Source organism: Myotis lucifugus, unplaced genomic scaffold (assembly GCF_000147115.1).
Source record: "Myotis lucifugus unplaced genomic scaffold, Myoluc2.0 scaffold_0, whole genome shotgun sequence".
Classification (NCBI taxonomy): Eukaryota; Metazoa; Chordata; class Mammalia; order Chiroptera; family Vespertilionidae; genus Myotis; species Myotis lucifugus.
This window is the reverse complement of record NW_005871048.1, coordinates 43552534-43580374: the sequence shown is the minus strand read 5'-3', so window position 1 is coordinate 43580374 and position 27841 is coordinate 43552534. Positions and strand designations below refer to the sequence as shown.

The 27841-nt window shown below is 42.3% G+C and overlaps 1 protein-coding gene across 1 annotated transcript in view; it reads left to right on the top strand.

The window, feature by feature from the left end:
- Positions 1–27394, top strand: part of LOC111823024 (microtubule-associated serine/threonine-protein kinase 4-like) — a 122503-nt gene extending 95109 nt beyond the window's left edge. Inside the window, exon 4 of the mRNA XM_023745029.1 lies at positions 27359–27394. Within this exon, the coding sequence (XP_023600797.1) occupies positions 27359–27394 (36 nt within the window). The remainder of the gene's footprint in view (positions 1–27358) is intronic.
- The last annotated feature ends 447 nt before the right edge of the window (positions 27395–27841 follow it).

Here is a 27841-nt window from a genome sequence, read left to right as displayed (position 1 = left end):
GGAAAAGCTTTTAATAAATTAAGGTCTCTCTAAAGTGAAGAAGCAGGCATGTTCAACTTCTAATGAATTAAATTCTTCTCCAAGGTTTCTATCTGGGACCTCGCTGTGTACGCCTTTGCACAAAGCCTGAGCAGCATCAAACTAAGTACAATACCTGAGCCATGGACCACCACCACCTTTTTTTCCTACAATAAAATACAATGTGACTATTTTATTTACAATTAAGATTAATTTAAGAAATGAGTCATATGGAGAAAAGCTTGCTGTGAGCTGTTCCCAATTCCTTTATTTTCACTCCATAGGCAATTCATTAAAATGACATTAATCTTCCAGGCTGTTCTTTGGTTTCTATTAAGATGTATTACTGGAATCTGTGTAAATATATTGATTATTTCATAGACCTATTTGTTCATCAAAAGCTGACTATTACAGATTTATTGTACTTGATAGTAAATGAAATAAAATGGAGACCAGGTTTCAAAAACCCGCCTACCCCCTCTCCTCCCCTGAAGGGTGTGCTGCTCTCATTACACCAGCCTTCCGCATGCTGGGGGTTGGAGAGTCAGATTCTAGGTTTAATATCAACATCTGTCCCCTGCTGAGTTCATGGTGCAATTAGCTAATTAAAATAAGATAACATTTTCACCTTGGAGTCTGAAAAAGAGCAATAAACCACAGGCCCAGGATTTAGTTAATTTGCGCATTGACTGTAATTGTGTATTTAACGCCGAAATTAATTTTTTTTCCTGAAGAGCGGGAGCCTGACACTGTGCATTGGAACTCTTACGTGGGTTGTAATCATTCCAGAGGGACTTAATAAGGGTGGATAGTTCTCCAGATACGTTTAATGAGGATAATTATTTATTTACATCTCACTTTTTTTTAGGGAGTAAAAAGCACTGAAACCACTTTCTGATAGACCATAAAGTTTAAAGGAGAATTTTCAGATCAAGCCAAATAATCTGTGATTTCTTTTTTTTTTTTTTGAGAAGCTATTTCTTATGTAAAAACAATTGATTGTATTGATTGGGAAGTCATCTTCCCTTTTTTGCTTGGTTTTGTTTGGCCAGGTATGCAGTGAATTAATGAGCATCATTTCTGCCATTAAAGCTCTGATACATTTTCTAGGTCAGCTGAATTTTAAGACTCTTTTCTGGCTTTTTTTCTTTTCTTTTTCTTTTTTTTTTTTTTCAGAAGAGGGTAGGGAAAGAATGCATGTTGGCAGGACGGTTACTAGGAAAATGTAATACTGACTTGCAATCTGCTACTTATGACATTTCCTTTTCGAAAGGTAAGCATTATACTTTGGACAGCGAAGCAGTGATTGTTGGCAATTCAAGTAGGTGTGATTGATCCATGTCTTAAAAGTAATAGAGCTGTTATTCTAGCAGAAGAAAATAATTCTTAGTATTATAATGTAGACATTGCATTTTTACCTGAGTAGAAGGTCTTCTCACTGTCTGTCAGCACACAGCCAAGCAGATGCTAAGCTCATCTGAGGGCCATTTGGCTCCCTGTGTTGTCTCTCACTTGGTCCATAGGTTTAAGCCCCCAGGGGATTTCTGAAATATCTCTGTTGCTTTCATCTCCCCATCCCTGGAGCTGATGCTCACAGTGGACAGTGCTTGCTTCTCAAATCCTTGCTTACTATTGTCCAACTTTGAAAGATGGAGAAGTGAAACACTCTATCATTTATGGAGACCCCAAATTTCCCCTTTAAAATATAATTCCTTGTGTGTGGAGTTTTCTTTTTTCTTTTTTCTGTGTGTGTATGTGTGTGTGTCTTTGACATGGAGTGAGTAATGGGGAAGTGTTAAATCTTTCTTTGTGATCTATTTGTCACACATAGAGAAATTAGCAGGATTGGACTAACCTTCTATAGTTTAAGTTATGAACTTAATGCTAAATCTCTGTTTGAACCAGTAAAATTTAATTGCATTTAGGGGCAGAGGTTTTGGCGGCTGCCCGACAGCAGGAATTCTGCCAGGATGCTGGAGAAAGGAACTCCCAAGACAGGAGATTTCTTTTCATGGCTTTAGGGAAAACTGATTTATTTTTTTGATGTCCAAATGCGTGACAAGTCTAACTCTACGAATGCCCCCTCATGCCTTCTGTGATTCTTGGAAGATGGACTTCATGTTCAGGCAAATCGTGTTCCAGTTTTCCCTTATCCTTGAAATATCATTAGAGACACTATCAGAAGACAGAAAAATGAAGATTTGGTGGGAACTGCCTTATTGCTGGGCTGTGTCCATGGCTTTATCACACACCTACATATACAAGGCTGTTTTTAACAAAATGACTACACATGGCATGTGCTTTGTGGGGGGGAACCTATCGAGTGTTTTTATGATTAGATTTTAGCTAAACAAAGTACAGTGCTGTTAAACGCTGTCCCTCTCCCTTTTCTGGCCATTTCCCATCATCCCCCACCCCCCTACTCCCTCCCACCTGTCACTCATCCCCATCGTCACTCACTGTCAGGAAGGGCAGCCTCCGAAGAACCATTTCAGCTCAGCCCGACATCGCCAGAGACTAGTGGACCCTGCAGCTTCAAAAGTGAGTGTGTCCCGCGCCCGGCGGCGGGGGTGCATGGCCACGCGGTCCCTCTGCGGAAAATGGGGATGCGGCTTTATTGACGTTCATGTCTGTGGAGGCCTCAAATGAGGCCGAGTCTTCTCTGTTAACTCAAGACCATCCACTCCAGTGGAGTTCTGGTAAATATGTATCAACCGGCTCTGAAAACAAAGGAAACCCTGCTAGTGGTCACCTTTGCTGGTTTCTGTGATGTAAGGACTCCACCAGGGCCGCCTTCAAGGAGCAGTGGGAGGACACTGAATCGGAGCTGGGGAGAGATGCTCAGCAGAGCGCTATTCATACTTCCCCCATAGATACAGCTGATGTCAACACCAGTGAAATGTAGCAAAATAACTAAATGAATACATTTTGACTATTACTTTTGATTGCAACATAATGTATTTAATTGTAAGTGTAGGTATTTTTAATCAAGAATAATGACTGTGTTTAACAACTGGCTAGTAAAAATACCCCCAAGGTTTACCGAGCTGGGGTGGGTCGGCTCCCAGGCAGCTGTGGTGTGTGTTACCTATCCGTTACGTATTTGTTGAGAATAGTCTTAAGCCAGTTTGGTCACATCCACACTTTCATTCTGTTTGACAAGCAGCAATAGCCACAGAAAGGTTTGGGGCAAGGTTCTGCTCCATACGGACTTTTATGAAGCAAACTTTTTTTTTTATATTTTATTGATTTTTTACAGAGAGGAAGGGAGAGAGATAGTCAGAAACATCGATGAGAGAGAAACATCGATCAGCCACCCCCTGCACATCTCCCACTGGGGATGTGCCTGCAACCAAGGTACATGCCCTTGACCAGAATCAAACCCGGGACCCTTCAGTCCGCAGCCGACGCTCTATCCGCTGAGCCAAACTGGTTTCGGCAGAAGCAAACTTTTATGAAGCAAACATTTGTTAGCAAACAGGCACAAAGCATTCCTGCAGCCTGTCCCTAAACTCCCTGACATCCCTGCTCTCTGGCCTTGGAAGTGCTCTAGTCCAGCGGTCGCCAACCGGTGGTCCGTGGACCACTGGTGGTCCGTGAGGTCCGAAAGGTTGGCGACCGCTGCCATCTAGTCAGACCTTTTGGGAAAGTTCCCCTCCAGGTGGATCACCTGGCAACTCTCAAAGGCAGGGCTCTCACCAGTAAAGTGAGTGCGTCACACGGCAGCTCTCCTCTGACCCAAGGACCTATGGACCGTGGGTGCCCGTCCACATTACAGGCCTCCCTAGAACCATAGGCCCTTCTTCATTCAAGGGTGAAGGATGTCTCTAAAGTGATTTTGCCAGTTCGCTTACCTTAAATCCCACTCGTTTCAACAGTGAAAGCCTGTTTTTAATATCCATCATGCTGACTATGAAGCCACAGATTTTGATTTCAGCAAAGAAAATTCATTTCAGTGTGCCAGTTAGACTCTCTGGCGTTGACTGAGAGATAGCTTCATCTGAGGTAAGGCTGGTTGACTTCCCTAGGGGAAGTTGACTGAGCCCCCTGACTGTGTATAGAATATCCTTTTAACTAATACATAGTGCAGTTGACCCTTGAACAATGCAAGGGTTAGGGGCACTGACCCCATTCCCTCCAGTCAAAAATCCATATATAACTTCAGACTCTGCAGAACTTAACTACTAAGAGCCTACTGTTGACTGGAATCCTTATTCATAACATAAACAGTTTATTAACACATGTTTTGCATGTTGTATGTATTAAATACTATATATTACAATAAAGTAATATAGAGAAAAGAAAATGTTATTAAAATCATAAGGAAGAGAAAATATATTTATGGTATTTATTGAAAAAAATCTACAAAAAAGTGGACCCACGCAGTTTAAACCCCTGTTGTCCAAGGGTCAAATGCATCCTATTCCCTGTGCTGAGTACTTGGAAATGGACTCCAGACCTCATAGCCCCTTGTTACACTTCGTTAGTGCCGAGGCTGTCTCTCCTCCATGCCCCAAGCTCACTCACTGGGGCTCAGGATCCTTGTGATGAAGTCATGGGTGTTTTGTTGGTATGTGTGGGGCAAAAAGGAACGAACCAGCTTTGAATAGGTCAGATGGTATCATCATGTAAGATGCGAACTTGGCCAGGGGAGAGCATGGCTCAGAGCGCAGCAGGTCCCTATGGGGCCCCACCTAAGCGTTCAGCCAGTGCAGCACTAACACGTGATGTGACGTAGCTCATCCACGGTCCTCCCCAGCAGGCACCTCTTGGTCAGTGCTGTCGTAAGGGCTGCACTCAGCCCTTTGCTCCTCCTTTCTCTTTTTTCTGTATTCATTCCATTCTGCCTTGGCATTTTCAGAACCGTGCCACACCATGCAAAGTGCTATATATTACACTGTAAGTCAGCTCGTTTCCTCCTGTTGCTGGTGGGAGTCTTTTTGTTGTCCCGGTTTGTTGTGACTGAGAATCATGGCTTCTTTTCTTAGACAGAAACTCTAAGAGGAACTCATTAAACTGCTATAAAGATGTCCAGTGCCTTAATGTGCTGTGTAAATAGGTTCAGCCATGTTACCAAATAAAATTTAAAGGTCAGAGTCTTTGCTCCCCAAAATAGTGCAGTCGTAGAAATTTGAGAAGGGCCTAAAAATCTTTTCTCCATTAAGAAGTGACGGGGAAGCCACGGTTTGCTAGGCGGATGTGTTACCTGGACAGTAAATAGCAAATGGAAATGTGCACGTGTGTCACCAGTGACCTTTCCGTCTAAGCACATTGGTTTGGAATTTGCACTGTATTATTTTCAACTCAATAACCTGAATTGTAGCAAATTGTAACTCTTGCAAATTACAGGCACCCATGTTCTGGGGGTCTGTGACACGTTATGGCAAACCAGCTACCAAATCTTTTGAGAACATTGATTTCATTGTGAGTCCGCACCACATAATCTTGAAAGAAACGTGAGCAAGTAGACACATTTAGTTTCCCAGCAGCCACAGGGAGGGATGGAAAAATACACTCAATTGGGCTGACATGGGGCTTTGTCATAAACCAGCTCTGGCCTTGTGGAGCCACATTACACTGAGCCTCCATTGCTCTAGGTTTTCTCGCCCATGAAATGAGAGTTTATGAAATGTTCTCTTAATTAAATTATGGAATCATTTTTCTTTTCCATCAAAGCTATTTATAGCTAGCTACTTTACCATTTAATCTGAGATTTTTGAATGGTATTTCTCAATCCTAAAATCCTTCTACAAATGGCATCATTTGTCATTACTTGCAAAAGCACGAATTATTAAGCAGTCTTCTATCAGCATCTTCAGTGGAAAGTTAATTGTTTAAAAAATATGTTTTTATTTATTTTTTTAAGAGAGAGGAAGGGAGAGAGATAGAAATATCTATGAGACAGAGACACCAATCGGCTGTCTCCCTGCACGCCCCCTACTGGGGATTGAGCCCACAACCTCGGACTTCTTGGTGCATGGGAAGATGCTCAATTGCGGAGCCACACCAGCCAGGTAGAAGTTAATTTTTAAAACAGAATTACTTTAAAGCTATGGTGAAAATATATAAACCAGAAATAAGGGGCTTGTTTGCTCAAGGAGTAGCTTTTTTTTTTCACCCTGAATTTTTTCCTTTAGTCTCAGAAAGCCTTTTGTGCTTTCTGAGTACAGGAAAGCAAGCTTTTAAAACTGTTTTTTATTTGAATAAGAGTAAAGGGTTAGGGGGAAATGAAAGGTACCTAATGTACCTCTAATTGCCTATGCTTGTCCACTGGGAATTTTTAAAGTGTCTTTCACTTTCAAACTATGCTTACCTGTCTATGCTCCAGTATGAATGCTGTAACATAGCAAATGAACAAAGAATGAAGCAAAACAGGCAATAGAAATAACAGTTCAAAGACCACAGAGCAGTTATTTGTGAAGCTGGTAAAGGCCTCTGTTAAATAAAAATCAATTTGATATGGGCGCATCAAGGACACAATCTGGGGAGACAGGAGGTGGGCAGAAAAGGACCTGGGTGTACAAAGGATTAGTTTTCAAATCTCCTGACATTTCAGCACAAAAGGATGATGAAGATTTCTCCTAGATGAGCTGTCATTTTCCATTGGAAGCTTTGCTGATCCAGAAAAAAATAGGTTCATAAAGATTGCATTGAAATTTTGAGCATGTGAGAGTAAATAGTGGTAGGCAGAGCATCTAATAAATTTCAAACCCAGAAAGTGTTGTAACATTCTATTCTTGTTTAAAAAGGCAAACCAAACTGCCCACGTGCACAGATAATCCAACTACCAAAAACCTGCGTATAATTCTAAAACACACTGTTTCAGTCTGCTGGAGGGCTTGAAAAATCCTTTCTACTAATTCTCAGTGATTTCTTTATCTTTTACTAATGAGAACAAGGTTTATAAAACCCGGCCTCCCCTTCTGGGAATATAAGCTCAGAGCTATCTCAGAGCAGATGGTTTTCTTTTCTCACTGCCATAAACCTTTTAGGATTGATCCTTTTTCATTTTTACCTATCTGAGGAGTAAATGTCTTTGAGACCTTAGAAACCCAGTGTTCAGAGGGGACAAGAAGCTGCATTGACCTGAGTTCATAGTTGCAAAGATGATGGAGAATAAAGGCAATGAAATCCTGGAATTGTGTTTCTGTCTGTAATAGCAAAAGAAAATAGGTTGATTTTTAAGCATGAAGGGGGATAGGCTTTAAAATAACTACATTTTTGAGCCTTATTATGCAGTGAGTTTCTGGATGGTAATTAACACCTTCCTAGTCCCAGGAATTTCAAGTGTTAAAGAATAATTTCTTCCATTTTGGAGGATGTACTGCTTGTTACTATATTTAAAGATGTAGAAAGATGGGGAAGGGGTTGGAAAGACTGGTTGCCATAATTATTCTGGGAGTATTTAAGTCACTTAGATGTTGTACTATGTAAACTTTTTTTTACAAAGACTTCTAGGGGGCGATCCATCTCTATTAGAAAATTTTGAAGCTGCTTACAGTTTTGGTTTTTTTTACATCAGCCATCTATCTACCAATTACCTTTGGTCCCAGTGAAAATGGGCATGAATCTCCTATCTGAGACTTATTAGCTGTGACTTTGGGCCAATTACTTACTCACCCTGAGAAAGCCTCAATTTCCTCATCTGAAAAATGGGGAAGAAGAAAATAATATCTATCTCATCAGATTGTTTTGAGGAATAAATGAGATGATGCATGAATAGTTTCTACTGCTCAGCCAGGCAGTTAACGAGTACCAAATTGTAAGTATCCTTTAAGTTGTGATTGCTTTCATCATGGTTATTAGGATATCATTATTCAAATTTCCCAGGGTATTTTTTTTTCCATTTTGTAAGTTAAGAGGTCAGGACCAGATGATCTTTGAGATAGAATGTCTGCATTGTTGTATGTCTGTACAGTTCTATTTGTTTTTGATTGTCTAACGCACATTCAGCCGTGGTTTAGGCACAGAGGAATATTACTTGCAGGATTTGGTTCTTACCTTCAGGAATGTGATAATTAGCAGAGAAATAAAGCAGAGACGATAGGAAATTGTATGGTAACAATATTGTATGGTTACAGTGTTGATTTGGAACTGAGGGAGATCTGTGAGTGGCTGTGGGGAAAGGCTTCCTAGAGCTGCCAGGTTTCCATCTGGGCCTTGAAAACAGGGCTAGACTTTCTAAGCAGCGTGAGTGTGGGCAGGAACATTATAGAATGTGTGTGGCAAAGTTATCTGCAGAATCAGAATGGAGGGAACATGACTTGATGTGGATATGGAAAGTAAGCTTGTGTCATGCACCGCCCCCTAATGGTGGAACCTGTGTGTGCCTGGAGATCATGCAGGCCTGCTTCCTAACTCCGTATCCTAGCTCTGTGCTGAGGGAAGGTCTCCTGTGTCTTCATCAGTACAGTGGGCGGGTGACACTATCTACCTCATTAAGAATGTTGTTATAATTAAATGGCCTGGTGCAGCCATCCCACAGAGTAATGGCTTTAAGGAGCAATAAAATGGCAGGACTTAAGTTAAATTAGGCGTAGTCTGCTCTATGACCCAGCAGTCCCCAACCGAAAGGTGGCCTCTGTCCAAGGAGACAGCTTGTTCTTGCAGCATTGTTGTGTCAGAAAGTTTGGGGATGCTGTGGGCGTAGACAGTTGAGAGAGTGATGGGGAAAATAGGGTGGTTACTGTCACATAACACCCAGCAATTAGAAGCAACAACCTGAAGGACACACAGCAATATGGATGAAGCCTGAAACACTGTTGCTGTGTGAAAACAAGTAAAAACAAAAAAAGAATTCTCTGCTACCATACCTTTAATGTCAATGAAAAATACATGCCCAGCATGCAATTTACCTTTTCTAGGAGCTCATACAAAGAGCTGAATATCCATGAGGCACATTTAGAAAGGTTGCTTGGAAGCAGAGAAAGGCCATAGGGGTGGAAAAGTATATAAGTAAGTAAACTAATGGGTGATGATAATGTACAGAGAGGCACAGACAACTTATGAAGGGAAGCAGAAAAGCTTTCAATGAGTTTAAGGCAACTTCCTGTTATCAATAGATAAAGCAGATTGAGCTTTAGGCTTGTGATAGACAAAAGTAAATAAGTAGATAAACACCTACATGGTCTGATTGTAAGAAACACCTTGCCATGGCAGATGGATGACATTTTCATTTCTCCTCTAGTCATTCTTTAACTCTTCTGGACAACTACCTTTGTTGTTCAATAGCTCCTACAGGCCACGTGTGCCTGTGAGCAGAACAAAGCTATGGCAGTGCACATCACACTACAAGGATACTGTTTTCCCACATTTCAAATGGTCAGTTCCCTTCTTCATGTCCAAGAAGTCTCATGTTGCAATTTTTGGGCTACACCTTTAATGTGATCTGGCAAACTTATGCACAGTTCACTGCCTTTGGCAAGACAGCACAGAGAGGTTAAATAACTTGCACAAGGTCCCAGAGACAGTAAAAGGTGAAGCTAGAATCCAGTCCCAGTTTGTCCCTGTACTGAGCCACGATGCCATGCTCCTTGCCACTATCATCTACTGTTACCGATTGGGGTTACCAGCTGGGACCTCGGTTCTTCTTGTGGATTCAGAAAAGATGTTAAGGTCAACAAAAATGAAAGTAAAGCAAAGCGGGATTTACTGAAGCTACACTCCAAGTGAGGAGCAGACCAGTTGAGACAGACAATGGCCCTGAACTCCTGGGTTATATGGTTTAATAGTTTATGGATGGAGACTTTTATTTGCATTCAGGACGATTGACAGAAAAGAGTTATATAACTGTATTTCTTCTGCACATGCCCTTACCCATAATGCATACAGAAAAAACCATGGGGGTCGGGGGGGGGGGGGGACCGGGGAGGTCAAAACTGCAATGCAGATTTTATTATAATTAGCTCAGGACACTAGTAAGATCGCATTGAGGTCATGCATGTCCTTTTCCGCTGAGATTGTGCCAAGAAACAGCTGGTTCAGAACCTGCCCACCGGTGGTCTTCTGGCTGCTGGGCTGCCCATAGAGAGGGTATCTGAAGGTAATGTTGGTCTGACCCCTGTCAGGGCCCTGGGGTGGGCCCCACCCCAGCTGCTCCTGACGAACTTCCTACCTAGCCTACCAGGGATCGGCCTCTGTCCCAGGGACGTCCTGTGCAGTGCAGGGTTTTCCAGGCTCAGAAGGAAGGCGCCCACTATGCCCAAGGTGAAGCCCTTTCAGCCTCAAATGCAGAGACGGCCTTGGACCCAGGTATGACTCTCATGCCACTGACTCCACATCACTGTGGACCTACGTCCTGTTGCCAAACTGTCTGAAAAGTGTCTATTCTCCTTAATGTTTCTACATGTGTCCGTCCCAATTTACAAGACTTCTTGTCTCTTTTGGCTTTACCAGAACTCCAGATCCCAAGCAGTTCAATCAAAAAATGAACAGAGAACACCCCCAATTTTTTTCATCCTATTATCGCTCAGACACATACAAGTAATTTTCAGGGAAGTGGACTCTAATTTATTTCCCATGATGCTATCTGTAAAGTCTGATGTCAACACAGTACTAAAACATTCAAAATTACAGGGCTGAGACGTGTCCTTTTGGAGTTCAGTTCAATAACCAGGGGGTCCTAGAGCAAATGAAGCCTGGAACATTGCTGGAGGCAAAAATGGCAAAACCAAAGCTGTCCTACTTTGGACACATCAGGAGAAGGCAGGGTTCCTAGGAAAACACAGCAGTGCAGGGAAAACAGAAGGCAGCAGGGAAAGAGAAGATCATGGGAGATGGTTGACTCCATAAAAGAGCTATAGTCCTGCGTCTACAGGAGCTTGAAGACAGGATGTTGTGGGCGTCACTTGTTCATAGGGTTGCCAGGAGTTGGACTGACTCAATGGCATGTAACAATAAGCACAGACCTCAGTACACACGTCCATTTGGTGGCCAAGCACTGTGGGATTTAGTGCTTAGAGTTAAAGATGAGTATAGCAAGCTCCCTAATCTCTTTATAAACATCTTTTTATTGAATTATAACATATACAAAGATACTGTCCTACAGACCTGAGACACAAATTGTTTTTTCTGTAAGAGTAACACATACTTAAACAGTGCAGATACCAATGTGTTTTCACACACTGACTATACCCATGTAACTCAGCAATAAAAAATAATAAAAGGACAGCATTAGCAGCACCCAAAGACCCCTTCATGATCCTTCTAGCAATATTTAGAATGTTTTAAATTTCTATTGTCTTCAAAGTCTTATGTCTTTCCTGAAACTGCTTTCCAACATCCTGATTTATTATTCAGTTAAAATGATACTTGTTTTGTTTCCCTTTGTTTTTAAGAAAAGGGTGTAATTTGGCTTCAAAATACTGGTAAGATAAAGAACAAGTGTAAAGATCACAGTCATTATGGCTTTTAATATTTCAGTTGCTGAAATTTCTATTTTAAGTTCATTTGAATGTTGTGACCTAAACCAGTAAGGAGAAAAAACTAGTTTGGCCTGTTTCTCTTTCCTAACAGATTTTGCAGCAGTTTTCTTCCCAGCACCCCTTTTTCCCCAGCTAGTCAAGATTAATTTGCATAGGTGACTTGGTACAGCCCTACCCCTGTTGTCCTTGTGTGGATTACTTTTTCCCAAGGGCTTTGAGAAGCTGGTGAGTTACATTTGTTGACTTTTCTCAGTCATCAGAGTTGTGCTTGCCAAAGACTTGTGTAACAAGCAATTGGCCAAGATGAGATTAGCAATTTATTTGGAGGAAGGGTATAGGAAATCTTTTAAATTTAGAGGTGAAAAGATCACAGACTGGGTTAAGTACAGGTTACCCAATTTGGCTCTAGATTTATGAAGAATTACGGAAATCATCCCTTTGCCTTCAAGGACTTCTGTGTCCTGTTTGCCCGTATATCCCTCTACCCCTCAGGCAAAAAGAAAAAAAAAATCAAAACATAACCAGCAACTCTGAAAAAGTAATTGAGACTTTTAGCCAGGCAGGTGTTATCTTGCCTGGGGATTCTGTGGCTTCTAATAGGGATTTGGAAGGATTTTGTTTCCAACAGCACATGAGGAGAGCAGCCTGATCAGCTCAGACACATTTGTTGGCCATGCTCAGAGACCATGGTGCTTTCTGTAACTGGCTTGAGGATCTTACTAACTCCATAGCTTGTTTTAACATAGTTTTCACAGTGATTTTTTTAAAAAAAATATTTTTATTGATTATAGAGAGAGGAAGGGAGAGAGATAGGTAGAAACATTGATGAGAGGGAAACATCGATTGGCTGCCTCCTGCCCGCCCCTACTGGGGATTGAACCCGCACTGGGCATGTGCCCTGACTGGGAATCAAACTGGTGACCCCTTGTTTCATGGGTTGGTGCTCACTGATCCACACCAGTAGGGCTCTTGTTAATTTTTTGTAGGTGCTCTCCTACCATTACTTCATACACATTTACCTACTTCCTGCCTGAAAAGAGATTTGCTTATGATGTGCCCAAGGATGTTTTCTTGCTGTTTATTCTGCTCAGGATACACTGAACCTCATGCATATGTGGGTTGATGCCCTTCTTTACTTTTTGGGAAATCCTTGACTATTATCTTTCCAGCTATATCTTCTACCTCATTTTCTCTCCTCTCCTTCTGGGACTCCACTTATACCTGCATTAGGCAGTTTGATGTTATCCTACATGTCTTAGGCATTCTTTTTGTTTTGTTTTTATTGTTAGCTTTATTCTTTGGTGATTTGTTTTGATAACTTCTATCATTTTAACTTAAACTTTGCTCAGTCAGTTGCTAAGTCCCTTTCATTCTGGTATCTTTCAGTCCAGTGTTCCCCTTTTGTTCTTTACTATAATTAAAGTTTCAACCTCTCCACTGAAGTTTCCCATGTCGTCACTCATGTCATCATATGTGTTTGCCACTGTATCATTTAGCATAATTATTTTTGAGTCTTTGATGATGATGATGCTCTCTCTGCATCTGCATGTATTGCCTGTTTCTTTTCTTGTCCATAAGTCATAAAGAATACTTAGACCCAACTCAAGTAGAGAGCAGCATGACTCAGCACCTCATTCAGGTAGAAAACAGCATGACTCAGCACCCCATTCAGGTAGAGAGCAGCATGACTCAGCACCCCATTCAGGTAGAGAGCAGCATGACTCAGCACCCTATTCAAATGGTGTCACAGAGGAGAGACTCCTTTTTCTGGCGCTATTATTTACCTCAATTTCTACTGGGCTTCTATTCAAAATGTTTGGCTTGTACTCAAAATTATAGACACATGAAGAAGCAAATTCTCCTATTCTGGACTTCCCCTTTCACTTAGGATGTAGACACCATTACCATTACCATTACCTTAACAATAAAAACAAGCTAGGTAAGCTATATCATCATAGTTTGAAAAATCATTTCAAAAGCTAAGGTCATCAGTACACCTAGAAAAGGTAAATTACAGCAAGTGATAAACTCTTGAAAGGAAGAAAGAGGCCCACAGCCAGCTTTCCACCTGGTGGAGTGGCAGGAGGAGGGGGAACTGGCCATGGAGGGTTGGGAGGAGCCAGACAAACCAGTAGCATGCTTTCATTTCTTGCTTTCCTTCTTATCTCCATTCATGTTGTTGAGAGAAGTGGTCGTTTGTGCTTGTCTGCATCCTTAGTGGAAGCAGAAGTCTCAGAAATAGGAAATTTGTCCAAGGAGATCAGGAAGTTTGCCAATAGGGGAAAGAGAACAAAGATAAGCCTTGGCCATTGATAAATAGGGACCCAGCTTTGTTATTCTGCCAGTTATAAACACATGGGCATGGTAACAGCCCTTACTTCCTGGGGTTATCTTTCTAATGAATGACAGGCCTGTGGCATGCTAGTCATGTCCTTATATGCTTTGTGTTCATTTCTTTGTAGATTGAATCACTGGGGTGCACAGGAATTTGTTGGTAGTCCTCATTTTCAGTGTTCTCTTGGATTTGTTGTGCAGTGCAAGGTATGCTGGGGCTACCTGATTGAATTACAGTGTAGGGTGCCTACCTCTTTCATCAGAGTGCAATACAAGACTGTGAAATTCAAAGTTACTAAGGGCAGTCACTGGTGAAGTACATGGAAATAGTTTGCTGTTCGCTTTTTTTGTGGTCATCGTATCATTGTACTAAAATAAAGATTTAGTTAAACCTACATCTCTCTCTCAAAGCATCTTGTGTGTGTGCCTAAGGGGTAATCCATGGTCCCATTCATTGGGGGAATACTGCATATCGTGCCTGTTGCTCTTGTTAAACAAAATGCTAATAATGCCCCACTGACATGGCTCGGTGGTTGAGTGTCAACCTATGAACCAGGAGGTCACAGTTAGATTCCAAGTCAGGGCACATACCCAGATTGTGGTCTCAATCTCCAGTAAGGGGCATGCAGGAGGCAGCCGATCAATGATTCTCTCTCATCATTGATGTTTCTATCTCTCTTTCCCTCTCCCTTCCTCTCTGAAATCAATAAAATAAATATATTTTTAAAAAATGCTAATAATTGTAAAAATCTCAGAGAAATCTTACACTAAGTAAGTTTTCTGAGCTCTATTTAACTAGGTGTTTCTGAATCTTTGAATACAAAACATTTTCCCAGGAACTTGAAGTTTTTCCTGTCAAGTAATAACCATTGACAAAGTTCTTTAGGAAATGTGGAGTTAAGTGGACCCTGTTGCTCTTTATTTCAGGGGAGATGAATAATTCATCCTGGCTGCCATTCGGAAACCTAGGAAACATCTTCCCCACTGCTTTCCGATAAGGAAGCTTGAATTTTTGGAGGAAGAAAGAGCTCTAACCCATCAGGTTACAGTATTCTTGCCTCGGGTCTCCTACTTAGAACAGCGTAATGTTAGAGTGCGATGCCGTTGTAGGTGTACACCAGTCTTGGCTGCCTAACTCGTCCGAGGACTATCCTGGTTTGCTAGCCCCGGAAAATAAGCCAGGTCAGCTGTCATTTCCCTGCAAATGAAAAAAGACAGCTCGCTGCCTGGACTGCGGTCGGAAGGAAAGGTCAATCAATACATTACCTTTCCTCCGTGTGTTCCTTGCCTGCTGGCTGAGTTGTGCCTTCTCACTAGTGGTGGTAATCTCTTCTGCTAAATTTTGTTTTAACCTTGCAAATAGGTTAAAGGGAGGACACAGTTAATAACGTCTTCTCTCATATTCCTCTGAGCATATATTGGGGCAGAACCTTGCTGCACCCCACCCCCTCCGGCCCCCCGCCCCAGCCATGCATACTCCTGCTTGGATGGGGAGTTATGCAAGTAGCTGGCTTTATTTATTATGGGACTTTCTCCTAGAGCTCTGTCATGCTCTCACACAGAATGCAAACATTTTTGTGATTTTTTTTTGACAGTAGCTGGGATCTGTGTGGAATAGGGTTGTTTTTTTTTTTTTTTAAACATTTCTCAGTCAATATGTTTACTGGACTTCACCAGCCATGCAGTGTGATACGGTGCATCACCAATACTTGAATAGTCTGCAACAGGAGGTCAGAATGGGGCATAGATTTTCTAACACAGCATGTTAGATGAAATGATTTTGTGTACTTTGAAGTGGAAAATTCAATCAGAATTTTCCACACTTTTTAGTTAAAGCAACACTGTTATTTATTGATGAAAGGTGGACTGAGAAAAAATACAGAATGCAAACACAGTAGACAACACATCTAGCATTATTCCTGGTCATAGAAAGAAATACTTTCTCTCATATAAATATAATGAAAGCTACACAAGATAAAAAGGGTCTGCTTAAAGTACATACTATAGCATGCTGGGAACATATGCCAACTTGCTTAGCATGTGTGTAGGTAAAAATGGAATCTGACTTTTTAAGAGGTTTGTTTATCATTGAGATGGACACCATGCTTAATAAAAGGCAATTACAACTGCCCAGGTCAGCTATTTTGGCTTAGTTTTAAAGTAGCAGAGCTCATTTAAAAAGCACCTGAGCGTATCAGTAAGAAACTCCAGGATAGATTCCCTAAGCTTTCATTCAAGTAGGCTTAGAGAATATTTAAACATATTATTAATTTTCATCTGTCTTTTGGTGCACGGGAGATACATCAGCATAACTGCCTATTATGTAGATGAACACTTTATACTTTCAAATTGTAAAACTTCAGGGTTGCAATGTCAGATTTGTGCATGAATATTTAAGATAGAATAATAACCTAATATTAGTGTGCTCAATGTGTACCAGTCACTTTTCTAGACACTTTATGTGTATTATTTAATCCACATCAAAACTGTGAGCTCTTCCTATCTATAATTTCCCGTGAGGGTAAGTAATTTGCTCAGGGCCATACTCCTAAGCCAGTCTCCTTCAGGGCCACTGTGCTTGGTGGCCTCCTTGTGGCTCTGCCCCCTAAATGCATTCATTGGTGGGCCAAAGGACTCCATGGGTTAGCAACTTAATTCAGTTAGCTAGCGTATAGCACATTGGATTTTTATATTTAGATGAAAGAGAATATACCTCTTATATGTGGAATCTAAAATAATTGAACTTGAAAAAAACAACACAGAGGAATGGTGGTCTCCAGGAGTGAGTTGGGGGACTGGGAGAGGTGTTGTTTAAGGGAACATACTTGTAACTAGTAGATAAATAAGTCCTGGAAATCAAATTCACAGCACAGTGATTATAGATCCCAAACCTGTATTATAAACATTAAGCTTGCTAAGAGACTAGATCTTAATTGTCCCCACTACTGGAGGAAATGATAATTATGTGACACAATAGAAGTGTTACTTAATGCTACAGTGGCAGTCATATCGCAATATAAATGAGTCATATCATTATGTTTTACACCTTAAACTTGTACAATGTTATATGTCATTATATCTCAAAAAAGACATAATTCTTTAGCAGTCTGTTTTACTTAGTTACTGTTTTTATTCTGATTGATATATAATTCAATTCAGTGTAATTCCATTTATCTTTTCAAACTAGCATTTAAAGCAACAGAACCATTTAAAAGTGTTAGCGAAAATTCATCAGCTTGTCTAGAGTGTGGCTTTGAAAGGCTGCCTATGACTGTATTCTTCAATGTTCTGAAGTTGATTTCCCCTCTTTGTTCATACTATTTTATAGTAGTGTCAGGTCTTACTTTCTTTCTTTATTTTACTTATATTCTATAGGCAGTGAGTCCAGACTCAACTATCAATTCCAGGTTTCCAAGGTAATCCAGTGTAATTCAGTGTGAGGACACACAGCTTCTGTGAAACACAGTAATCATGTCAGCACAATAAGGCCCAGTGTGCCTTTTATTTTTCAAAGGAAGAACCTAAAACCAAAGTGGAAGCCACCTAAGTTCACCCCTGAATTACAGGAGGAAGCATTCACATATTTTAAGGGGGAAATCTTCCTGCTTGTTAACGTATTTTTTTAGTTAACAAAAATAAGAGGTCATCTTATAAAAAAGTTCTTAGGTCTCAAATGTAAATGTCCACCCTTGTTGTAGTCCTTGTGATCAGAAAACATCACCAGGGGTCATTTTGACTTTGGGAGGATTCTGTATTTGCGGTGAGAACAGAATTTAGTCTTTGGGAAGAAGCAATTAAAAAAAAAATCTAAAACTTCACCCAGTTATGGTATTTCCTGCTAATTGACGGCCACAAATGTGATGCCATTAAACTCGAAGTCTCTTTGGTTAACTTCAAAGTTATTAACACACACGGTGCAGCTCTCCCAAATCTATTTTGGAAAAAGGAACCACACCGGCAGGTCTATAATCAATGCTTCCAGGGCTTTTGTTTCTCAAAGAACCTAATCCTAATTTAAGGAGCGTTTGGTCATTTTCTTTGGGTAACCAGCCCTGCTCATGCTGAGAGCTGGTGGCGCCAGGGTTGTCTTGGTGCCCTGGTGTGCCCTGGGAGACACTGCTCCGAAGCTGACTTGCCCAGCTCAGTACTAACTATTTTGGGAGAGTAACAGAAATGTCTTTAGCTGCAAATAACAAAACATTCAACGAATAGCAACTTAAGTAACTAAGGATTTATTATTTGCCACTTAAAAATTTCTGTTGGTTGAGTGTCCAGGTTGGTGTGGAATGGAAACACTGTCATCAAGGCTACTTTGGTCTTTGCTCGGCTGTCCTTAAGGTGAAGCCTCTGACCTTGAGCAAATCACAGCCCAATTTGTCCAAGATTCAGTTTCTGCAGCAGAAAAAAAAGATGGTGGTCAGCCTTCCTGTAATTGCAGGGTCGGGGAAAGGCTGAAATACGTCCTGTGGGAGAAAATGTGTACACAGTGCCTGGGGCTTCCTAGAGCAAGGCTGATTTTTGACGCTGTGGCAGCAGCCAGGGCAGCACCTGTTTCCGCAGTGGTGAGGGAGGGAAGGTGTGAAGTAGGGAGTGGGGGAGTCTATCTATCCTGGGTTCTTCAGTCTTGGTGTTGCCAGTGCCAGCCAGCATACGTTCAGCTGATGTTACTTCAAATAGAACATTGGAAGAAATACAGTACTTTATAAAAAGTCAGATACCGTACCCTTTCACAAATAGAACCTATTATTACTAAGTAAAATATATCCTGTAGAAGCCAATTGTTTATTTTATTCTGTGACCTCTTTACAATAAATTTCACTACCATTAACGGCTTAAGTCACATTATTGATTATTTGAATATGTGTGCCATTAATCTTCCATCGCCCTCTCATCATTTTATTATGTACATTTTAAGTGTCGTCTTTTGCATTTAGATGGAGAAGAATGGTCAGGCAAAAGCAGACGTGTGGGTATTAGCTTCATACAGCACTTCAAGAGCTCCCTAGAGCTGATTTGCCTGTAAATTTCTGTGCTAAAATGGGCTTTCAGAATAGTGACTGCTGAACTACGAGGTGTCCTTAGTAAATAAAAATGATTAATCTCAGCTGAATAAATCCACTTTCACTGGTCAGATAGTCTCATCCAGTTCTCCTCCCCAGCTCTATAAAAAGCCTTTTTCTTTTTTGTATTAAGGTTGTCTGTAATTTTAATGGGACCTTTGAATTATCTGATTTTTAAAAATTGGTTCATAAAAGGATATTGATTTTTTAAATTGGGGTGATTGAAATATTGTTTATGGGCAAACTGGTTTTCATTGAAACCACTGTCAAGAAAACTCATGTAAACCTGCATTAAGATACACTTAAAAGTGATTACAACTTTTTCTTTTTAAACTCTTAATGCTGGACTCTGGATTGCACAGTGATGTCGGTGTGGAAATACCGAGGGAACTGAAAGTTAAAAGTGAGAATCGGTTGAGTAGGGTTCTTTCTAGTTGCTTAGTTTTTATTCCCAGTCATTGATGTTTACTTCTTTCCAAGGGCATTTTCCTGGGTAATGAGAAAATTCTAAACTCAAATAAGGCTTTCGAACATTGAAGAAGTTTGCTGCTGTTCTGTTGAAGAATCTTTCAGATTTATAGTGATCCTAAGAGGTGTCTCATATCCACTATATTAACTAGCTTTTTAGAAGCTTATGAACATTGTAGCTTTTATTGATCCTAGGGAATTGTGCCCACGATAAGCAATAAAAGTCGATGGTAACTTTCTTCCCATATAGGGGTGTGCAGATCAATATTTTGAATTTACTGTAATTTGCTGGTAATGGATGGAAGGACTAAAGAAATTGCGGAGCCTTGTGTGGCACAGCTGTGTAGTGTTGCCTTGTTATCTGAGCTCACTGTAGGTCACAGGCTTTCCCAAGCAACAAGAAACACAGCTAAGTGGCAGGGCTGATACGCGTATTTATCAAGAGCCTTCACATGTCTCTTCTAAGGGAAAAAAGAAAATCACAAAACTTGTCCATGATGACCTTAATTTTATAGTCCTAAAGGACCTCTAAATGGACACTGCCTTAAAGATGATTAAAATCCTAAGTATCCAGCATCTGTGTTTGATCTCCTTCTGCCTGAGGAATTTTCCTGCTGATGAGTAATGGTGTGTGAGTTCACCGAAGCCTCATTCGTTTTGAATCTTCCAGTTGCTTCACAGACTGTGCCCAGGTTCTGCCCTGAGAGAGGAGGGTGGGTCCTGGGCACTTGCTCTTTGATTCCACCCAACCTCTCTCTATCAGAGCCCTCGCTTGTGCTCTAGGGTGTCTCTCCTTCTGTGAGAGAGATCTGGGGTGCTCTCCTGTTCAAATGTAGGCCACGCGTTTTCATGAATCTTCTCCACACCTTATGACATGAACTGTAGTAGCCTCATTTTATAATTTAGGAAACCCAGAAGTTAAGGGAAGCTTTCAAGGGCACTTTCAGCATTAGCTAAGATTAGACTATAGGTAGGTCTGAATCGAAGTTTTGTGCATGAATCACTGTGAAGTATACAATTTGCTTAAATAGGGATTTTTTTTTTTAGTGTAATGTTTGGTTGGTCTTGTTTAGTTTCATTTGTTGTGAAGCATTGTGGCTTCCTAATGTGATCAAAACTGGTTTCCTTCATTTCAAAAATGACATACGTTTGCTTGAAAGAAATAGTTCTTCTGTTCTTTGAGCACAAAATAAGCACAGAAAATACAATATGACTGTGAGGTAGAAGCTAACAACTTGGAGGAAATAAGTGCATTTCCCTTATTATGTAAGAGGCACTCAATAAACTGGGGATGTTGTTAATATACTAGAGGCCTGATGCACGAAATTCATGCAAGAGTAGGCCTTCGCAGCCCCAGCTTCGTCCGGAAGGTCTTCCGGATGGTCGTTCCGCTGTTCGGTTGATTTGCATATTATGTTTTTATTATTATAGATGTTCTAGTTGTTATTTGGCAAACTCTGCAGGGAAACATGGAAACTTTTGACTTAGGAGGCAGATATCCCCTATAGAATACTGAGTTGGAAGGCAGTAGGTATATAAATATCTCATTCCCAAGCTTAATTTATTGACGTCCAGGGTATAACATGTTAGGAAGCATCAAAAACCACAGTAATTGACTGGAAAGGAAGCTTGTTTCGTTTGCTCATTTACTTTGGGGTTAGCTGATTATTTGACTTGTTACGCTTTTCTCCTTTAAAAGGCCTGTGTTAAAAGTAATGTATTTGCAAGGCTTTGCTCCAAGTAAAATCAGAATCTATAAAAATAATTTAAGTGTGAAATTTGCTTAGAAAGAGCTGCAAAGATCTTTTGTATCCCTCCCTCCTGAGCGTGATTGCCAGCCAGTGTGTTATCAACTATGAATGCAGCTTGGTGCCCTTCATGAGGGGAATCCACAGTACAAATACACCAGGTCTTACTTGGTGATGAAAAGTAATTAAACTGCCCAGCACTAAGGCTGATATGGATTCAAGGACAAGCTAAGCCATTTACCCAGCTCCGTGACCTTGTGTAAGCTGCTTAACCTGCCTCCGCCTCAGTTCCCTAAAGTGGAGATAATAGTGAAGATTCAATAAGATAATGTATGTTACTCCGCAGGAAATGTTAGGCACTGCTGTTCAGCACATGAAGGCAGATGCATTTAGTAAAGAAAAACAGTTTCCACCATTTGTGTAAAAATTTAAAGTGGGAAAGGGGGTTGGTGTTTAACTTACATGCAAGAAAGACTTGGAACGGCAACCTTTGCTTTTATCTTAATTTTGCAACTTGCTCTCATGTTCCTGTCCATAACTTGAGTGGTTTCTGCCATCCCCTCATTTACATTCAGATTTCCATTATTTAACTTCTGGAAGGCCCCCAGTGCGCTAGGATGCCCCCTTTTCCCTAATCTCTGCATGGCGCACCTTGTCTTTAGCTCCAGAAGTTAAGCATTCCTGCTCTTCTCCTGTAGATTATGTGCACACATTTGTCTCTTGAATTTGCCCCTCGCCACCCTCCCCGCTGCCTCTTTCTTTGGTCTTGGCACTTGGTCCTGAATCCTGGACAGTGGAATAAGCCCCTAATTCCTTTCCCATTTGTTCCCAGTGAGCCCGTTGGCACCCTGATGCCAGAGTGATCCCCTTGTACGTGCTGATTCCACCATGTTTTCTCCTGTTTAAAGTGTCCCATGAGTTCCCCTTGTCCATAGGACAAAGGCAGACCCTTTCAAAAACCTCCTATGACTTGGCCCTGTCCTGCATCCATACTCATGTCCTGGTAGTGGTTACTTTCTCCCCTGTCCCAGCCATTCCAATCTTCCCAAGAGCTGTGTACGGTTCATTCCCCCTGGCCTTGCCACATCTGTGCCCACTTCTGGGATGCCCCTCTCCTCGCCCACACCTGAGGCTGCCTAGCCAGCTCCCAGACGACGCTTAATAAAGCCGAGGCTCAAGTATTGTGTCACTTGGGAATATTTGAATCCCAAGTAACAGAAAACACAAGTTAAACTGCTTTAAACAATAAAGGGACTTGATTGGCTGGTGTAACTGAGAAATCCAGGTAATTAATTGGCAAGGCTAGAACCATTGTCTCAAAGATAGCACCCAACACCCATTTTCTGTCTGTTTCTTTTATGCCACCTTTCATGTCTATCAAGTAGTGGCCATTAGATTCCTAGGGTGAATGATGCCCCTTCTTTCCTGCTAGTTCTCTTGGAAAAGGAAAGGGAGTTCTTTCCCAGGAATCCCCAGCAAACATTGTTTTGTATCTTGTTTTCCCAGACTGAATCTCAGACCATCTTTGAACCAGTTGCTTTGTCCAAGCCATGAGTGTTGCCATTAGCTTAATTTAACCTGCGCTTACTCTTGAGGTTGAGCATAATGTCAGTTCCGCCAGATTTTGTCATCATGAATAATGGGGACCATCACTGGGCGAGAAACAGTCCTGACCCCTCCGCCCTTCGTACTGCTGCGTACTTTTAAAAGACTTCTGTTCCAGGCCTTTCCACACTACACTAGTATTTTATAGCGAGTACAGTCCTTTATCAACCCAGTGTCTCTAATGTTTACCTGATGCTAAATATTTAACACATATTTCAAATATATATGCACAAACTTTGGTTTATGACTGTGACCAATACCACATGTCTGATCTAACTAGGTATTTGTTAGTGGCCTTATCATGACATTAGGAAAGTAAAACAAGGACACACACACCGAGTACCACAGGGACCTGGGCAGTAAATGCCTTGACGCTGCTCACTTAGATTGAGTGGTACAGACGTTATCAGCATGTGGCCCCCACGTATCGGGGCAGCCGCACTCCTCGCTCTGCCTGCAATTGCTTCGCCTGCCTGGTATTTGCAGGTCCTGTTCACAAGGTCTTGGCCACAGCACAGTCATTTCTCTCACTTTATTACCATCACATCTGATTCCAATTTGCTACCAAATTGAGTTTCCAGTCCCGAGCCTGACATTCAAGCCGTCAGGTGGATTAGCTCCTCCGGCTCGGTTAGCTTGGAAGCGTCAGGTCAGCTGACAGCGGCCTATTGAATGTCCTTGCCCCTCATCTCTGAGCCCGGGCTGCTGTCCCGCGGAGCCGCAGTGCTGGGCTGCACACCGTAACCTTTCTTCTTGTTTAGAACTCATAATTCTAGACGAACTCGAAAGACTGATTAAAAACAGAGCTGGTGTTTATCCCTTATCTTGCTGTTTCAGCGGTTTATTTTTTCCCCTGGAGCAGAGCAGCCAGTGGATGGTGGAGTCATTTGGTGAAATATGATTGATCCAACTCTTTGGGATCACTCATTATGCCTTTTCCCTTTTATAGTGATCTATTTGCATATAAAGTTGAAGTGACGTCTGACATTTTCTTTCTGTTATTAATGCTAACATCTCAGGTACCCTTCCTTTTCTTTAATCTGCTGAATCCAGTAAGAGTCAACTTACTGCACAGAGTAGTGTTTCTTTATTGGACCCCTTGGCGTCTTGCTGTGCAGTGGGTCTCTAAGTCTTTTCTACAAGGAACAGTCCGGTGAACAAGTACTTCTAGGAATCTGAATACAAAACTAATTTCTCAGGGCTTGTCAGAGCCAAAATGCACAAATAGAAAGTTACTCATTGGTTTTGCATTTCCATTGCAGTTCTGAAGGAAAACTGTCATAGTCAGAGACTTTAGTCAGTGAAGGTATATTTACGTTTCAGAATCAGGGAGCCAAGTTCAGCAAACACTATAATTTCATGGAGCTAATCAAGGCTTAAGCAATAAAGCAAAACAAAACAGCAAAAAAAGCATTTCACCACTGACCCCTACAGACCTTGAAAGGAAGTTTGCTATTGGAAGAAGGAAAAAGATACTCTGTTCCTAAAATTGTTGATTGTTTCTTCTTGCAATTAAACAGTGATGTGATTATTATAACCCTGTATCAAAATGCATTTGCCACTTAATCAGTCCGGCATCATATCTAAAGCAGTTATCCTCCCCTTCAGCCTGCAACGCTCAGGCCATGTTCTGTGGAGTGAACTACATTGTCTGGAAGTGAGATCTCAGGCCACTGTCCGGGTAGGCATTGAAGGAGCCCATAAAAATAGGGAACAGGAAAGGTGAGTTTGAAGCTGGGGGGAAAACACTTTTCTAAAGATTATGCCTGAGCTCCTGCAAGGCAAAAACATAAATTATAGTTATGGGAATGGAAAACCAAACTAGCCGAGTCTTTAGAGTTTATAGTGTGTCCTTTTTGAATTTAAATAGTCCAGTAACTCATTGCTTCCTATTCTTTAATTATTGTCATCAGGTAATCATTCTTGAGTACCCTGGATTTGAAAACTTCATTAATGGGTGGAGGTACTCCTGTGTCCCTTTGTGTGTATTTGTTTGCTTGTTGTTGTTTTCCTACAGCCCCTCTGTAGTTAGGTTCATAATGGTCTTAATTAGAGATAAGTGCGAGAGTACCCTTTTAAAACTAGAAAGTGCTCTATTAATTGGTGTTGCTGTCTAGTTACCTTTTAGAGGTTCATTAACCTACTTCAAATATCCTAAGTCATAATTCACATTTATTTAAAAAATAACACCAGAAAGAAGTCTTTTGATTTATTTTTAAAAATAAAGTGTAATTTGGGTATGCACAATGTTATGGCATGAGTCTGTTTCTGTTGGGGACAAATTGTCTGACTTAACTGTTCTTTTCATTTCACAAGAGTAGACCTTTGCAGCCCCGGCTGCCTCCGCCGGCCCTCACAGCCCCGGCTTCGGGCTTCGTCCGGAATGTCGTCCCGACGGTCGTTCCAACTGTTCAGCTGTTCAGTTGATTTGCATATTACACTTTTATTATTATAGACTAGAGGCCCGGTGCACAAAAATTTGTGCACTCCGGGGGGGGGGGGGTGAGGGGGGGGTCCCCCAGCCCGGCCTGTGCCCTCTCGCAGTCTGGGACCCCTCAGGAGATAACGACCTGCTGGCTTAGGCCTGCTCCCGGGTGGCAGAGGGCACGCCCAATCCCTAGGTGCAGCCCCTGGTCAGGCTCAGAGCAGGGCGGATCGGGAGGTTGCGATGCCACCCTCAGTCATGCTCAGGGTAGGGCCGATTGGGGGGTTGGGGCACCGCCCCCTGTCACACTCAAGGCAGGGTAGATGGGGAGGGTGCGGCGCCACCCCTTGTCACGCACAGAGCAGGGCTGATCAGGGGGTTGGGGCGCTGCCCCCTGTCACTCACAGAGCAGGACCCATCAGGGGTGTTGGGGCTCCGTACTCTGTCACACACAGAGCAGGGTCGATCAGGGGGTTAGGGAGCTCCCCCCTGTCATGCACAGAGCAGGGCCCATCAGGGGGTTGAGGAACTCCCCCCTGTCATGCACAGAGCAGGGCCGATCAGGGGGTAAGGAGCTCCCCCCTGTCACACACAGAGCAGGGCAGATCAGGGGGTTGGGGCGCTGCACCTTGTCATACTCAGGGCAGGGCCAATGGGGAGGTTATGGCTCTACCCTGTCACACACAGAGCCGCAGGGCGATCAGGGGATTGGGGAGCTCCCCCCTAGCAGGCACAGAGCAGGGCTGATCAGAGGTTTGGGGTGCCTTCCCCTGTCATGAACAGAGCAGGGCGGATAGGGAGGTTGTGGCCCCGCCCCCTGTCACACACAGAGCCGCAGGGTGATCAGGGGGTTTGGTCGCTGCCCCCTGTCATGCTGATCCCGGTGCCGGGAGGCATATTACCCTTTTACTATATAGAATAGAGGCCTGGTGCATGGGTGGGGGCTGGCTGGTTTGCCCTGAAGGGTGTCCTGGATCAGGGTGGGGGTCCCCACTGGGGTGCCTGGCCAGTCTGGGTGAGGGGCTGAGGGCCGTTTTCCGGCTGGCGAGTGACTGAAGCTCCCAACCGCTCCTTTTTTTCTTTTTTTATTCTGGGCCAGCTTTAGCTCTGAGGCCTTGCTGCTGAAAACATTGATACAATGTTGCGGTCCGGCTGGCTGAAGCCCGGCTGACTAACGCTGGTTTCTGGGGTTTTGTTTAGCTTCTATATTTGCAACATAGTACATAGTTGCTTAGAGTTGCAGCTGAGAGGCCGGCAAGTGAGGCGGGGAACGTTGGAGTTCGCCATCACTGGAGCAAGCAAGCCTCCCTGCTCGCTTCAGTGCATGGCTGCTGGCCGCCATCTTGGCTGACAGTTAATTTGCATAAGGATATGCTGATTAGCCAATGGGAAGGGTAGCGGTCGTACGCTAATTACCATGTTTCTCTTTTATTAGTGTAGACTAGAGGCCCGGTGCACAAAAATTTGTGCACTTGGGGGGGTCCCTCAGCCGGGGCCTGTGCCCTCTCGCAGTCTGGGACCCCTCAGGGGATGACCACCTGCTGGCTTAGGCCCGCTCCCTGGGGATTGGGCCTAAGCTGGCAGTCAGACATCCCTCTGGCAGCCCCGGAGCCTTCGGGGGATGTCCACTTGCCAGCGGGGAGCGGCCTAAGCTGCAGTCGGACAACCTTAGCGCTGCTGAGGAGGCGGGAAAGGCTCCCACCACCACTGCTGTGCTGTCAGCTGTCAGCCTGACTTGTGGCTGAGCAGAGCTCCCCCTGTGGGAGCGCACTGACCACCAGGGGGCAGCTCCTGCATTGAGCGTCCGCCCCCTGGTGGTCAGTGTGTGTCATAGTGACCAGTCACTCCCAGTCGTTCTGCTGTTAGGGTCAATTTGCATATTATCTTATTATATAGGATAATCCCGCAAGACTTTTCCTCCTTATGTCTGTTTCTTCTTTGGATAAGGCCTTTGGTTCATCAGATTTTTGTCTTATGCTCAATTATAGGGCCAGGTAACTCAACTCAGTATTTTACTGTCATTGCTTTGTGAGGAGTGGTGTCTTCTGCTCTGGAATTTAGGTAAACAGTGTTTGTATCTTGAACACAATAGATAAAAGGAACAATATAAGGAGGGATCCAGCATAAAATTATGACATTAAAATTTTTTATGCATAGCAAATGCCAAATTACAAATAAGGAAGGACAATACATTTCTTGTTATCCATTTCCTGTCCCAGTGGTCTGAGGGAATGTAGCTTCTCATATATATCTTTGTGTTTTTTTTTTCTGTTTCAGAAGGAGCTAAGTCTTCCCAGGAGAGGAAGTTTGTAAGTAGCACGATTCTGTTCCTTTTTTGGGGGGTGTTGGGGGGTGGGGGGAAGGTACAGTTTGTAAAGTGATTATTCTCTGACTTGTTAGATTTTCAGTGGCAAATGGAAAATGAATGATAATCAACCAAATTAGGAAAACCAAAAAGTGCGTTTCTTTATAAATGTTCAATATTAGTGATTTCAAGGTAACTTGAAAGTTTTCAGGTTGTTTTTTTTTTTTCCTTACTGGCATTGTAAACCAAAATGCATATTTATTCCTAGAAGAATCTTAATTTAAATTTTAAAATTCTATGTAAACAAGCAAAAACATTATTTGGTCTGCAGATGGTATAAATTGGTCTGAATCAAGAATTATGATCTGGAAATTTCTGATTGTTCTTTATACTATGGATTTCATGCAGAGTAAATAATGAAGTTTATATTTGAATTAAGGAAGACTTTAAATGAA